A 12,966-nucleotide genomic window follows, 5' to 3' on the forward strand; every position below is an offset into this window, starting at 1 on the left:
GTATGGAGAACTCGACACTATTATTCACAAGTGTAGCAGTAATTTGTCGCTCCTACCCTTCCATCGGAGCATTGAGCCACATCACACAAAGTATTGACGCGTATTTGGATCCGTCCACCACTTGGACCATCCCAGACGCCTGCAGATTCGGATCTGTGCGACTCCTCGACCGACTCGCCGCACGAACTGCGACCAACGCGGATAAAGAGGGAAATTTAGAGCGAGAATCGTTTGCACTTTTTTAGGTCAATACAAGTCCAAATACACGAGACTTATGCAAGATTACGACCTGTACAAGTACATCACTAGCTTGAGTGGGGTCAGCGTATGTCCTGACACTGGCAAACCGATGATGGATGATGACGTGTGGGGGCAACTTCTGGAGTCAAAACCGAAGCAACGTGCCAAACTCACAGCATTTCGGCAAAATGGATTCCCACACGCGACGATCTGTTCCCTGATTGCCGGTAAGGTTTGCATGCACCATTGTTTCTGGCATTTCTAATGTTACGCTGGTATTTATTGGTTCAGGGGATGCTCGTGCTACCGGATCCCACGCAACTACTGTGACAGCTTTGGCAGCAGGGCTACGCGACTTGGAAGCGAGTCATGACTCCAGTGATGAAGATGAGCAATCTGTTACAACATCGACCGGTGCTGCACAATCGATGAGGCCTTCAAGCAATGGAGAAGGAGTAACGATTCGCACAAGCCTCCCCCCAACCCATCACGAGCGCGTGGACAGGATCAAACGCATTCGAGGGGGTGCTTGCAAGAGCAATCGAGGCAAACGAAAGCGAAAGCAAGACGACGACGTTGCCAAGGCGCTGACGTCACTGATGCGGGTGACCACCAAGTACATGAAGACGAAGATGGCTGCGTACGACAAAGAAAACGATCCCTCCGACGAACTGACGGGCTCCGACATCCAGCAAGCGTTGGTATAACCGCTTGGAAGATGCGAGCCAATCCATATATAACGTTCGTCTATCTGCTTCACATGCAATAACCAAAGGACATCACCGACAATGACAGAAAATGTGATAGCAGTCGAAATAACGTGCATGACCAGGATTAAGTTATCGGTACGAGCATACTCGTTTAGGCGAGAGCTAGCGCTCACATAAAAATCCAGCATTACATCTCTTCATCACTACTGATTGTCGACAACGATTCGTCGCTATCTGTTAGCCACGAGGAATCGCTCATATCACCGCTGTTGCGGATGGGTTCTGAGCTGTTTAAGCTTTCAAGTTCGCTGTCATCACCACTACTTTCGACGTCATCATTTATAACTGAACGGTTGTCTATCTCACTTCCATCGACACTGAACAAATCCTCCTCCGACTCGTCACCAATGCTGGTCTGCATCCCCTCATATTCCTCCCACATTGTTGACGACATCCAATCACGCCACGAAGCCCCGCTTTGAAAGTCAAAACTAATAGGTTCATCGTCTTGATCGACCGGCTGATGCAGCTGATCGCCTTGACCAATGCTCTGAAAATCTTCACCCAAATCAGTCTCATCAAACTTCCGGATAAAGTTGTGCACGCACAAGCATGCAAAAACCGCCGCTTTGATATTAAAAAACTCAAAATCCATGCACGTGCGAAGAATCTTGAATCTGCGCTTGAGAACACCAATAACGCGTTCGACGACATTCCTTGCCTTTGAGTGTCGAAGGTTAAACAGCTCTTTTCCGTTCTTTGGCCTCCCGGAAGCCTTCGACCACTCTTTGAGATGGTAGCGGACACCTCGGTATGGGGTTAGCACCTTTTTGTTCAGCCCGTAGCCGGCATCAGCCAATACGTAAAAATGGTCTGGTACGAGATCAAGAAATTTGCTCCACTGGAGAACCATCGCGTCATGGGCACTTCCTTCAGCTCCAACGTAGGCAAAACACACGTTCAGATTCCAGTCACATGCAATGAGGGCATTGGTCGAGACATATCCTTTGTGGTTGCGAAAACGCTTCACGTCTTCACTTGGAACTAAAACATGGAAGTGCGAGCCGTCGATGGCGCACAGAGCTTGATCGAAATAGGGGTTGCGCTGCTTGAAATCGTCTGGAACTCCCACTGGCATGGCGATGACATCTTGCAAAGAATTCACGATGGCATAAACACCATGTAGACGATAGCGATGTATTGTAGAATAGGCTAAGTTGAACAGAACCTCCTGTGTTCGACATGTTGCTGCTGCTCCAATCCAATTCAAAGTAACCGCTAAAATCTCACGAGGATCCTTCACAGATAGTGTGATGTGCTCACGACACTGTTCAAAAAGCGCGTCAAACGCTTCCACATCTAAGCGGAAGTGGTCACGGAAAAGAAAACGATTCGCAGATGCATGAATCGCGTCGAAGAAGGGCCTACCATCCGAGGTAGAGAGCCCCAATTTACGGACCACTTTCAGATGAGCCTCGGCTCGGGTCTCCCGATGAATTGCACTGAGGCGCGCCAGCGCGATACAAATAAGCGGTAAAACCGTGTCTGCTATCATATAAGTACTATAGATGGAAGGTTAGCAACCGTATGGAGATATTGTGGTAGTTGGTGATTCGTTTGCTTGTCTACACAACGCGACGGTAGCTGACCTGTTCTCTTCAGTGAATATCGTTTAGCGTCGTAAGAGGTCGCTGCTGTCTTCATGAGAGAGATGCTGATCTTAGCTCGCAGCTCATCGGAATACGAGATCAAATCCATGGCCTTACCGAGAGGAAGCGGAAGCGTTTCTGAGAAGAAGATTTTATATGAGTGCACCACACCATTCAAAAGTTGTAGTAAAGTATTCTAGCAAATGTCTTCAAGGTAATATTTTGCGCGGGTCAAGGATATTTTTTTTTATTGAGTGAGCTCCGATTGAGGAAAGTTGCAGGGTAGGTCGAACACGGCCTTATACAGATTTTTGTGTCGCCTGTGATTTTGTGGTGGGCCCGAATGTTTTTATGTGATAAAAACACGTGGTCTTGTGTTTTTCAGTTTTTTGTGGTGGTTTTGGAACCTTGTCCAAGAGAACGGCCAGCAAACAGCCTTAGTGGCCAGTCATCTCATTTCATTATGAAATGCGTTTTCCGGGTGACACGTCGCTTCAACATGGACTTCGATTGGTCTCCGAAATCGATGCAACAGGTCGAGCAGCTCCACTGCAGCCTCCACCACATTCGCATCCGCTTCGCCATGCCGACGATCACGGTAAGCGAAGGCAGCCCGTTGCTGGCAGAGCGCCGCAGCTACGCGCTTAGCTCGATGTCCACGCCGCGTTCGCCCTTCGAGACAGGCTTCCCCACGCTCTTCACGTCTCAAACGCCATCGCCACGGCCGCATCGCCTGGTCTTCAACAAACCGCAGCCCCGCCACCGCGAACTGCACGTGTTTCTTACGCTCACCATGTCCACAGTGGGCGCTGGAATGCTCTCCGTGCCTTACACGTTCCTTCTGGTACCGACATGGGCCGCACTACTGGGTATTGTCATTGTGGGAGTTGGCATGGCACTCACAGCCAACGCACTGCTGCTCGCACACGTGCAACTGGCCCAGAAGGAGGAGCAGCAGCAACATATCGGATCTGGCAGGAGATTCGCGTCCTTCCAGGCCATCGCCGTCGCGGCAGGAGGTGACGCGTTAGGCTACGCTGTGTCCATCATCACAGCTATCGGCATATACGGAGGCTGCGTCGGCTGTGTCCGGATTGTGCGTGACATTGCACCCTTCCTTGCTGTTATGTTCTACCGCATCATATTGGGAGCAAGTGCACAGCCGCTACCGTCAGCCACGGCTCACCAGATCGGGGACTACGTCATGTGGGCCGTATTCGCCTTGGTGGTGTTCCCATTATGTCTCATGAAAAACTTAGCCAAGTTACACATTTCCAGCTACCTGGGGTTTCTATTCTCAGTGTATCTGGTTGTGGCTGTCATTTACCGATCATATCATGCCTTGGGCCCACGAGATAGCGACGATGACATGGTTGATGACAACAGCACTGCAGTGACTACAAGCGCGATCACTGCAGCGGTGGAGGAAGCGGCGGCTGCCGCATCTGCAGCGAAGATGCCGACGGTGATAACTGGGTCAGCTCTGTCCAGGTTTGCCCATGCGATCTCGATCTACAACTACGCGTTCATGATGCACTTGAACCTGGTGCCGCTGTTTATCCAGCTTCGTGGCAGCTTCTCCGAGCCTCTGAAAGAGTCGAAATGGAAAATGTCGAGCTGCATCTATGCGCTCAGCACGTTCTGTGTGGTGTTTTACGCCGTTTTCGGGTACTTTGCAGAGAAGCTCTACACTGTGGCAGTACGAGGCAATGTGTTGCTGAACCTGGAGAATGACCCGTTAATGGACATACCGTTGGTCGCTGTATTCAGTACTGTGGTGCTATCCTTCCCGCTGCTATTCCATCCTTTACGTGGTGTTCTGGAGGAACTCATCTTCACTACCAACCTCGACGGTATCGCGTTTGCCACACGTTTGGGCAGCTCAACGATCCTCCTGCTTTCTCAGGTGCTGCTGGCAATTGTGGTCCCTGGTATCGAAGTTGTCTTTGGCCTCACGGGTGCCAGCACCTGTTTCATGATCTGCTTCGCCTTCCCTATGATCTTTTTCGCGAGACTCTATCCCTGGGAGCAAGGTCACAATGGGAAGCTGTGGATCACTGCTTTATGGATTGTTGTAGCGTTCTTTATGGTAATTGGCATTTCAGCCACGTGGTTTCTGCTCTCGGAAGGTTGAGCCAGATGTATTTTTTTCCCTTTAAAATACTGGTAAAAACACTTCTAGGGATATGCACCATGCAGTTTTAACCACACATTTACCATCCCGACATGTACCCTTGAGTCTCAAGTTGAGAGTCACATGTAGTACTGGCCCAGCATCCTACGATCCTACTGATTGCTTGTCCTGAAGTGTTGGGCCAATTCGAGGCCCGTCGAATATTCTGCGACGCGTTGCCGTGCTTACTGCACTTCTCACTCTTCAATCCTCTCAACAAATCACAAGTCGACTGCAGTCAGAATCAAGCGTTGAAGGGTTTTCTCTCGTAGTGTCCTGGCGGAGGAGGTTGCATGGGGATAGTCATCTCAGACATTAACCATATACGTTCTTTGGATTTCCGGGGAATAATCGGTTAATCGGACGTTTGACTTTCCAAAGCGTTGGTCCACAACTGCTTACCAGTACAGGATAGCGCGCGTCTTCGACTAGGGTCGCTCAGTCCTCTGTCTCTAATACATGTTCTGGTTTCAGAAGAATTGCGTCCCTCGCTGGTCGACGATACACTTGAACGTTTCGCTCTGCTGCTCCGTGTTGCTAAAAGCGGTTTGGATACTGCGGATGAGGATCTGGAGCGTACAGCGACCAAAAATGAGAGATCTGAGCTCATCGGATGAGGATCTAAGGTCGAAAACTCTGCCCAGTCCTGCTCGCCAACCACAGGTTCTTGAAGGGTACTACTTCGATGATGTGTTCTCGAGGACAGCCTCCCCATTTTTACAGAAGGCTGCTTGCCGGGTGCCGGGTTAAGAAGCTGGTTGATGCACAGACGGACACCTTCGAGCTTAGGGCGTTCTGCTAGATCTGGAGTGAGGATCCACTTTATTAAAGCTGTAAACGTCGCACTGAAATTCTGACCACCGTGCATGTTCCCCGGAGGAAATCCCACGTAGCCATTGACAATCGCAAGGTGCTGTACGCCGTCCCGTGGGTGCTCGAACGGGGAGAACGGACCAAATGCCATAGCATACAGAACACATCCCAGCGACCAAACGTCCGCCCGTCCATCGACTGCGTCCACTTGATCCCCCATATCCCACAACTCGGGAGCTCGGTACGGAGCGCTGCTGTATCTTGCAGCGTCCTCCCACATCTTCCTGCAGTCCATTGCTCCTCTTAATTGAACGCGCAATGGAGCGACCGAGCCAAAGTCCATTAACAACGGCTCTATTGGTTCTCCATCACTCACTAAGATATTACCAGGCTTCAGGTCTCGATGAGCAAAGCCCAAAGCGTGCAGTGCAGCGACTGCATCCACCAACTTGGAAAAGAATTGGAGACTCTCGACCTCCGTGAAGGCTGCAGTTCCTTTTCTCGCTGTCTGCTCCAGCAGCGTCTGCAATGAACCTCGAGAGAATAATGGGAAGAGCAAAAGTGCCTCCTTTTGTGCATGACCCTGAAGTCTCCTCATTTACGCAGCCTCGAGCGGCAGTACGTTGTCATGTTGAAGTTGTCTCTGGATCCGCTCCAATTCCTCGCCGTCTGTCACGCCGCGTGTCCACTTGAGTGCGAAGTTGCGGCCGTCTGTGAGATGGAGTGACGGCGGGGGCGGCTTGGGCAAGATGGATACTGTGCGAGAGTGTCTGTGTCCGCCCCATCGTTGGATTCTTCAACAGTCAACCCACTGCTAAAGTTGCTGCAAGCTGCCTGAAGCGTTGGTTGGCTGTGAAGTGCTGCTGAACATTTAGACTTAGTTTCACTATCGGATGGCGTTGTTGGCTCTCACTTTGCTATTTGCTGCACTTAGCCAACACGCCATCCTGTCGCGGCACTTTGCCCGGCAACTATTGTCTTCATCCAGTACCTTATCTCAGACTTCACTATCAACTACCATAATGGTAACCCTACGAAGTGGAGCTGCTACTAAGGAAGCTGCCAGCGATAACAGCTCTCAGGTTGTGAGCCCAACGCGGGCTGGTGCTACACAGGATACTCATGATGCTTCTTTGGATATTACAACTGCGCTCGCAGCGCAGCTCGATGCTGCTGTTGGGGCATCTTCGACATCGACGCTACCGGAAGGCCACCGTATGTTGCTTGAAGCGGTTGCCGTTACTTAAACCGTGGGCACACTGTACGTGTCGCAAACGATGTCTCACAATCGACACCGCGTCTACCAATTACGGATCCTCGATTGGGGAACAATTTGCCGCTGACGGCAATTTCGACGAGTGAAAGGACGAATGCAGTGGATGGAAGTAGTGTACCATCCATCACGGAGCGGACAGAAGAATTCCCTCCATGCAAAACAACAAAACGCCCAGACAACCGAGGCGCCTACTTCTTCGTTGTTGCCGCAGGCTAAAACTGTATTCTCACTTACGGACGTCTCGCTCGACGATCTGCCTGTGCCTCGCCGCGTGCACAAACATCCTGTTATCCAATTGATGAAATTGACGAAGAGAAGTGAATATTTGGATCGGAAAACGGACGTTAGGCTAAACTTCACTATGAGCTCTCTTGGAAGTATGACTTTTGGCTCAGAGCGCTTTGACGAAGCACGTGCCAGCACCGATCTGCAGTATCTTTAGACGTGGGTAGAACGAAGCCGCAAGGCGTTCACCACGCTTGCACTCTCCCTTAGCGTTCAGCTACGGCGTACGCTGGACGTTGAGCGCTTCGAACCCTGCATGGACGCTCCATCCCAGCTCTGGGATGAAATTCGCGCTCACTTTGAGCAAGGCAACGGCGTGAACCCGACATACTTAAAAGCACAGATGTACAATCGCCGCTTGCAGGCGAGCGAGAACGTAGATACGTTTGTCCAAGATATGGAGCGCCGTCGTCGCCTACTGCTGGACAACGGTGGGTCCATGGAGGATTGGGAGCTGGCAGACCTGTTGCTGTCCAACTCCCTGCTAGTGTTCCCACAGCTTGCCATGGATCACACGCTGTGGCTCGGAGAGCACCATCCGAGAGACCTGAGCCTTGCTGCTGCTGTGCAGCGGCTGGGTACTGCTGAGCAGAGTCACCAGCAGCTTCGCCAACAAGGCAGCAACAGTGCGGATAATGGAGCGCACGGACTTTCAGCGCATTAAGTACATGGTGTTGCGGCTCAAAATCAAGGGCTAGGGCGTTCTAATAAGAAACGAAAGAGCAATCAAAAGCTGCAAGCTCAACCTCGCAAATCGGTTAAGCAACTGAAAGCTGATACTGTTTGTGTCAATTGCAAAGCGAAGGGACATTGGTATGGAGATCCGCAGTGTCCTGTACCTATGACACCGGAGCAAACGGCAGCCCGTGCAAAACGCGAAAGCATTGAGAAGAAACGTCGTACAGAAAAGAACGTTCGCTCGTTTGCTGGAGCTGCACTTGTAAGTGACCGTGCGACTGTTGAGCGTGCGGATGAAGACGAAGATAAGATGACAGTTCCGCCTGCTGCCGAATCGACTCCTACTATTGGCCCGCTGCCAGTGGGGGGGCTTTCGTCTACAAGTAATGCTGTACCGTCACGTGATCGATGCGTAGAACTTGTGCAAGAACCAGCTAGAGCTGCGTCTGCTGCTGCTCAGCAGAATGCTGCTACTAGTATCGCGCCAGTGCACGTGGGTGGTTGCGCCGCTACACCCGTGACACTTATGCAATCCTCGGGGACTGTGTGCGCTGTGCAGTCCGAAGATGTGATAAATCGTGCGGAGATTATCAATGCTGTTGGATCGCGTTTGGTGGACATGTATTCCTCGACACAGCCAGGCTGGGAGACGATGACTAATGCTATGGTAGAGAAGGTGTTTGGGAAGTTTGCAGTAGATGCAATTACTGCAGACCGTCGTAAGCAAATTGATGGGCCGTGGTCACCGACATCTCCACCATCGTCGCCCGTGCTACGACAAGGGCAACGCCAAGTCGGATACCTTTCCAGTTACCATGTATCGCAGCAAACGCAGCGTCAGCCTCTGGACGAGCAACAGCAATATGACCGCCGTAGTGCACCTCGAGGCAACGATCGTGGAAGGTCAACAGAGCAGCATCTCCCATCGCCACGAGCCGGTAACTGGAGACGCAACCAATCACCGCGACTAGATGATCGGAGCCAATCGCCATGGCGTAGTCACCGTAGCCCGTCACCACGTCGCCCGGAAGGTGGATATGGCTACAATTCGAGGTGGCGTGAGCCAAGTCCCCCGCGCTACAACTGTACCTATGGGCCAGGGTACCGGTCCGCCTTTGCTATAGGCTCCTCGGGGCCAGGACTAAATATTCCTACTGGTGAACTGGAGTGGATTCTGGACTCCGGCTCACAAGTGAACATATGTGTGGATCTATCGCTATTTGTGAGCTTCCTGGAAGCTACTAATTTGCCGCAACTACTATTCGCCAATGGAACAGTCGAAAGTCCTAGCGTGCATGGGTCGGTGCTGTTTCGTACGATGAACCATGCTACTTCGTGTGTTGAAGATCGACTGCTCGATGATGTGATCTACTCTGCCAAGGCATCTACCAATATTTTAAGCCAGGGCTATATGCAGGAGCTCGGCTATGAGCTATCGTACACTGGTCCAGGCCAGTGTGTTGCGCTGTTGACGAAGGGCGACACGAAACTGCGTTTCGAGCGCATTGACAAGATCTACCGCTTACGCATGAAGAAACCTGACTGTCGCAAAGTCATGACCGTTGCTGGTGCCAAGAATTGTGAGAATCCGATGAAGTTACTGCATAACCGACTCGGACATCTCAACATGCATACCATCAAGAAGATGGTGATCGATGGGGCGAATTTTGGGGTTAAGATCAATGCTACGCAGCTGAGCCTTTATGATTGTGTTGCCTGTCTTTCTGCTAAGTCGCGGAGGATGACCTACGCTAGGGAGCCCGAGCGCGCTACTGCCACACTCGAGAAACTATCGATGGACATTTGCACTATAAACGAGGAGACCGTTGACAGCAAGACTATGTTTCTATTTGTCGTGGATGAGTTCACGCGCTATAAGTGGGCCTTTCTACTTTCAAAAAAGAGTGATGCTGCCGCGCTTGTGATCGTTCTGATTCGCCGACTACACTCGCAGTTTACTAAAAAAACTGCCGTGTTGCAGTGCTCCATTCGGACCAAGGTGGCGAATTTCTGAGTAATGAGCTGAGATTATTCTGTGAAGCTGAAGGAATCTCGCAACGGACTACCAACGCGTATTCCCCTCAAGAAAACGGGATTGTAGAGCGTGCAAATGGAACAGTACTACCGCGTATTCGAGCTGCTCTCGACGCTACGGGCCTCCCCGTTATGCTATGGGGTGAGGCGCTCCTGCACGTGGTGGATACGCTGAACAGATTGCCTACGAAGCCGCTGGGAGCACTCTCACCGCATAAGAAACTCTATGCAATCAAGCCAAATCTTGCTGAGCTACGGACTTGGGGGTGCCTAGTGCGCGCGCATATTGCGGCTGAATTTCGTACACGCAAGGAGAAGTTGAACCCGCGTGCTGTAATGGGCCTACTGCTTCGTTATAGTGTGGAGACAAAGGGGTACAAGTTTATGGAGTTGCAGGAAGGCAAGATCAATACTCACAGATGTGAGCACTTGCAATTTCATGAAGGCTACTCTGTGGATGCAAACTACATTGAAAGCCTATTGCTGAATGCCTACCGCGAGGGCTCACATGATATGCCATATACCATTCCAGTGGTAAGAATCCGCATGGACCTGGACTCGCTTCTGACCAAGCGAATCAGATTGCAGCAGATACGGGAAAGACTGTGGAGATCGTGCCTTCAAGCGCAGTGGAGGTAAATACACAATCACCAGAGAAAGCTGTACAACATCCTGTGTCGCCGAACGAGCTTACGCCGCCAGATCAATTAAGTCAGAATAGTCTTGCTACGCACCGGAAACGCCGACGTAAAGGGGCCAAACGCACAGTTCGTGCGTCGACATCATCAGAGGAGGAAGAGACACTCTCGATTGTTGCTCCACAAGCTGCACCTTGTACTGTTCGACCTCGTCGTGCGACGAAACCGAACGTCCGTCTTCGCGATTATGTGGTTAATCACGTTAGACTACATGCGTCAAAGGTGATCGTGCCAAACACCTACAAGCAGGCGCGGGCCAGTCCTTACTCGGGCGAGTGGGAGAAAGCCATGCAGGCCGAACTGCATTCCCTGCGCGAGCATAACACGTGGAAATTGGTTCGACGCGAGCACGCTAAAGGACATCGAGTGATCACGTGCAGATGGGTTTTTGCTGTCAAGCGCGACGAGCGAGGATTCGTCAAACGCTTTAAAGCACGCTTAGTTATTCATGGGTTCAAGCAAGTCGCAGGTGTGAATTACACTGAAACATACGCGCCCGTGATTCGATTTGAAACTATCCGAGCCGCGCTCTACTACGCGTTGCAGCGTGGGTGGGTCGTATTGCAGTACGACGTCAAGACTGCATTCTTGTACGGTGCGCTCGAGGAGACGATCTTTATGGAACAACCGCAAGGGTTCCAGATGCAAGGATCTGAGTATATCTGCAATCTGCTCAAGTCGCTGTACGGTCTCAAACAAGCACCAAACATTTGGAACCGTACTCTGCATTAGAAGCTTATTGCAATTGGCTTTGAGCGGCTGGACTCTGACTATGGTTTATATGCTAAGCGCATGAATGGTGAGACTGTGCAGCTTCTTACTGTCTACGTTGATGATCTGCTGATTATGGGCCTTCCACCTACCTGTGAAGTGACTGCACGTCAACTACAGGAGTCATTTGAGCTGACAACCATTGGGCAAGTGAAGTATCTGCTGGGTGTGGAGATTTTGATCGACCGATCGCGAAACCAAGTGATTTTCTCTCAGCATCAGTACATCATCAAGATACTCAAGCGCTTTAATATGCAAGATTGCAACGGATGCCGCACACCAGAGGCGACTACTGACCTTGCTATCAAGCAACCACTGAAAGAGGAGACGTTGCCGTACCGAGAGTTGGTGGGTGCTTTGCAGTACCCTCGCGGCCTGACATTGCACATGCTGTGCGCACGCTTGGTACGCATCTTGCTAATTTCGACCACACGCATTATGCCAACGCTAAGCGAGTGCTTCGCTTCTTGCAAACTACCAAAGATTACGGCCTTGCCATGTACATCTTGCCGAAGTCCGACGTCATGGTGTCGGCGTATACTGATGCGGATTATGCAAATGATCCAGTGGATCGACTTAGCGTCAGTGGCTATATTACGGTGCTCGATGGAAACGTGATTTCTTACGCATCTCGCAAGCAAGCTATTAACGCTCAATCAACTACCGAAGCCGAGTATGTTGCAATGTGCGAAGGAACCAAGGACATCTTGTGGCTCGTTGGTTTGTGCGCTGAGCTGCAGTGGAAACACGCGACTCCACTGTTATTGGGAGACAACAAGGGAAGCATTTATCTGTCCGAAAAACCCACAGCAAGACGAAGCATATCGAGAATCGCTATCACCTTGTGCGTCACTGTGTGGAAGACAAACGTATCATGACGAGACATATTAGAACGGACGACATAATTGCCGATTGTATGACGAAACCGCTTGGTCATGTAAAATTTGCGAAGTTCCAATCGCTGATGAAAGTTCTCAAAGTTGTGCAAGGACGAGTTGCTACCGCTGAGAGCTTATCTCCATAATGATAGGACTTCGTGGAGCGAGTGGGAGGCACACGATACTACTGCTATTATTGCCATTACTGCTTCTACTACTGATACAATCCATCTATCGCTGCTGAATGGAACTACCGCGATTTTTGCACCACTGCTCACGAGCGCTATTGAATTCGCTACCGCATTGCAGATCATTTTTTTTACAAGGTTGTGATCCTGCCGTTCGCGATCTTTCAGCCGACTGTCGACAAGATCAAGTGGGAGTGTGAGATGGAGTGACGGCGGGCAAGATGGATACTGTGCGAGAGTGTCTATGTCCGCCCCATCGTTGGATTCTTCAACAGTCAACCCACTGCTAAAGTTGCTGTAAGCTGCCTGAAGCGTTGGTTGGCTGTGAAGTGCTGCTGAACATTTAGACTTAGTTTCACTATGCTGTTCACTCTAACCTCTGCTTATACATTTGCTCGGATGGCGCTGCTGGCTCTCACTTTGCTATTTGCTGCACTTAGCCAACACGCCATCCTGTCGCGGCACTTTGCCCGGCAACTACGCGTTGTCTTCATCCAGTACCTTATCTCAGACTTCACTATCAACTACCATATTGGTAACCCTACGAAGTGGAGCTGCTACTAAGGAAGCTGC

The 12,966-nt window shown here is 50.8% G+C and overlaps 3 protein-coding genes across 3 annotated transcripts; 2 read left to right on the top strand and 1 right to left on the bottom strand.

Moving 5' to 3' along the window:
• Positions 1 to 3,182: 3,182 nt before the first annotated feature.
• Positions 3,183 to 4,733, top strand: PITG_04588 (Amino Acid/Auxin Permease (AAAP) Family; the record flags this gene model as incomplete). The annotated part of the gene is made up of 2 exons (XM_002905298.1): positions 3,183 to 3,971; positions 4,056 to 4,733. The coding sequence occupies 2 exons, from the start codon at positions 3,183 to 3,185 to the stop codon at positions 4,731 to 4,733; spliced, it is 1,467 nt and encodes a 488-aa protein (XP_002905344.1).
• A 394-nt stretch (positions 4,734 to 5,127) lies between these two features.
• On the bottom strand, positions 5,128 to 6,317 carry PITG_04589 (protein kinase; the record flags this gene model as incomplete). The annotated part of the gene is made up of 1 exon (XM_002905299.1): positions 5,128 to 6,317. The coding sequence occupies one exon, from the start codon at positions 6,181 to 6,183 to the stop codon at positions 5,128 to 5,130; it is 1,056 nt and encodes a 351-aa protein (XP_002905345.1).
• Positions 6,318 to 7,024: 707 nt separating this feature from the next.
• Positions 7,025 to 8,795, top strand: PITG_04590 (uncharacterized protein; the record flags this gene model as incomplete). The annotated part of the gene is made up of 3 exons (XM_002905300.1): positions 7,025 to 7,772; positions 7,947 to 8,086; positions 8,523 to 8,795. The coding sequence occupies 3 exons, from the start codon at positions 7,403 to 7,405 to the stop codon at positions 8,793 to 8,795; spliced, it is 783 nt and encodes a 260-aa protein (XP_002905346.1).
• Between the last annotated feature and the right edge of the window lie 4,171 nt (positions 8,796 to 12,966).

This window comes from Phytophthora infestans, genomic scaffold (genome assembly GCF_000142945.1).
Source record: "Phytophthora infestans T30-4 supercont1.6 genomic scaffold, whole genome shotgun sequence".
In the NCBI taxonomy this organism is placed as follows: domain Eukaryota; phylum Oomycota; class Peronosporomycetes; order Peronosporales; family Peronosporaceae; genus Phytophthora; species Phytophthora infestans.